The sequence below is a fragment of the Nannospalax galili genome, unplaced genomic scaffold, assembly GCF_000622305.1.
Source record: "Nannospalax galili isolate Female #2095 unplaced genomic scaffold, S.galili_v1.0 scaffold42, whole genome shotgun sequence".
Taxonomy (NCBI): Eukaryota; Metazoa; Chordata; class Mammalia; order Rodentia; family Spalacidae; genus Nannospalax; species Nannospalax galili.
The window spans coordinates 656,198-658,133 of NW_008348666.1; the positions used below are offsets into that span (position 1 = coordinate 656,198).

The 1,936-nt window shown below is 40.8% G+C and overlaps 1 protein-coding gene across 1 annotated transcript in view; it reads left to right on the top strand.

Moving 5' to 3' along the window:
- Positions 1–1,022, top strand: part of Slc10a1 (solute carrier family 10 member 1) — a 14,250-nt gene extending 13,228 nt beyond the window's left edge. Inside the window, exon 5 of the mRNA XM_008845929.2 lies at positions 144–1,022. Within this exon, the coding sequence (XP_008844151.1) occupies positions 144–286 (143 nt within the window). The 3' untranslated portion in view covers positions 287–1,022. The remainder of the gene's footprint in view (positions 1–143) is intronic.
- The last annotated feature ends 914 nt before the right edge of the window (positions 1,023–1,936 follow it).

The window sequence follows — 1,936 nt, forward strand, 5'->3', positions numbered from 1 at the left end:
AAACCTTTTGAGTCTGAGAGAGATCCAAGAGATGGCAAGATACACATACAGAGCATGTTCTGGGAGTTGGTATTGTTTCCAAATTGAACATGTTTTATATTACTGTCAATTCCTTTCAACACCTTTAACCCCTTTCTTCACAGAAAAAACAAACATCATCTACAAGGCTGCTGCAACTCAAGAAGCAATTCCAGCTCTGGCAAACAGCACCCACAAGGAGAGTGCTCCTCTTCCACAACCTAGTCCTCCCCAGAAAGGCTTGGATTCTGGTCAGATGGCAAATTAGAATGCTTGTGTGATAAACAGAAGCAGGCAAAAATGAAAGATCAAACTTGCCTGAACATTTGTGTGGCAACATCCAGCAAAACTCACTTCTAGCAAACCCATCAGCAGAATCATCAAGCCACACTTAGATAGAGAGGAGTGCCTTCCCAGAACTCTCGCACACAACCCCAAAAAAGGGTAGTACATGCCTATATAATCTGTGTGCTCAGTTCAAGGTCAGCCTAAGGTACAAGCAAGACTGTCTCAAGAAACCAAATAAATACTTTTCAATGACTATGAATCCCTATTGTCCATTAAGCATCCAAACAGTTTTTTAACTTTAATGCAAAGTTCTAACACCACACAAGTTCTAACATAAAAAATTCCAATGCTATTCCTTTCATATCAACATGGGTGGAATTAAAGTTCCAGTCAATACCAACTATACAAAAGTAGACAATAAAATGCAAAAGCAATTAATACAGCTACTCACAAGTATAAAGATTTTTAAATACCAGAAGTAGGAACTTTTAACAAGGAAAAAGTCCAAAGACGGACAAACCATCAAGTCATTATGAATCGGTGGAATTGAGCACTTCAAAACCTTAGGGGAGTACTGTGTGCCCAAGGGTGGCTTCCCAACTCACAGAAACCACCACTTGAATTCTCAGATTTCGTCTTATGAAGTTTAAACATTCATGTTTCCTCACATGCAAAAAAGCACTAAGATTAATAAAAAACTGTCATTTTTCTATACAGCTGAAAATGCCTAGCCACTTGTTCATTTCCTACCATTTATTCAGGTACAACTGAAACCAACTAATTTTAGGGCATCAGATTGGCAAACGTGGAAGACAAACAAGTATTCCCCATCAGACCAATTTGGGCCACTATCATCTTTTACGAGGTTTTTTTTGTTTTTGTTTTAGTGTGTATGAGTGTATTGCCCACATGTGTTAGAGCACTGATGCCAGGCAATGCCTGGATGTCCCAGATGTCATTAGAGGGCATCGGATTCCCCGGAACTGGAAATATAGACAGTAGCCACCATGTGGGTGCTGGGAATCAAACCTGTAAGAGCAGCCAGTGTCCTTAACCACTGAGCCACCTTTCTAGCCCTCTTTTTACAAGTTTAAACAGGACATGGTAGCACACACCTTTAATTCTGACACATGAGAAGGTAAGGCTAAGGTTTGCCTCAAGTTTGAGGTCAGCTTGGGCTACACAGTACCAGGCGAGTCTACATAGCCAAGACCTGGGGTTTTGTTTTTTTTTTTTTTTTTTTTTTTTTTTGTCTTTTTGAGACAGGGTCTCCCTGTTAGCACCAGGCTGGCCTCGAATTCAGCGATCCTCCTGCCTCTGCCGGGATTAAAGGCATGGGCCACCATGCCCGACAAGTCGTGGTTTTAGAAAAAGAGCTGGACATAGCAGCTTCAGTCACATAGCCAAGGTCTAAAGCCACCTGGGGTTACAAGATCCAGTCTCAACAAATACACTCCCACAAAAGTATAATACCTAGCATTTTTACTTTGGGCTTATCTGCTCCAATTATTTTTCTCTAACATCCAGATGACATCATCTGCCAGACTTAATGTAAGAACAAGTTTAGCTTTCAGGGAAGGCTAACTTGGCCCCTGAAACTATCCTTAGGTAAATAGATAAAATATAGGAA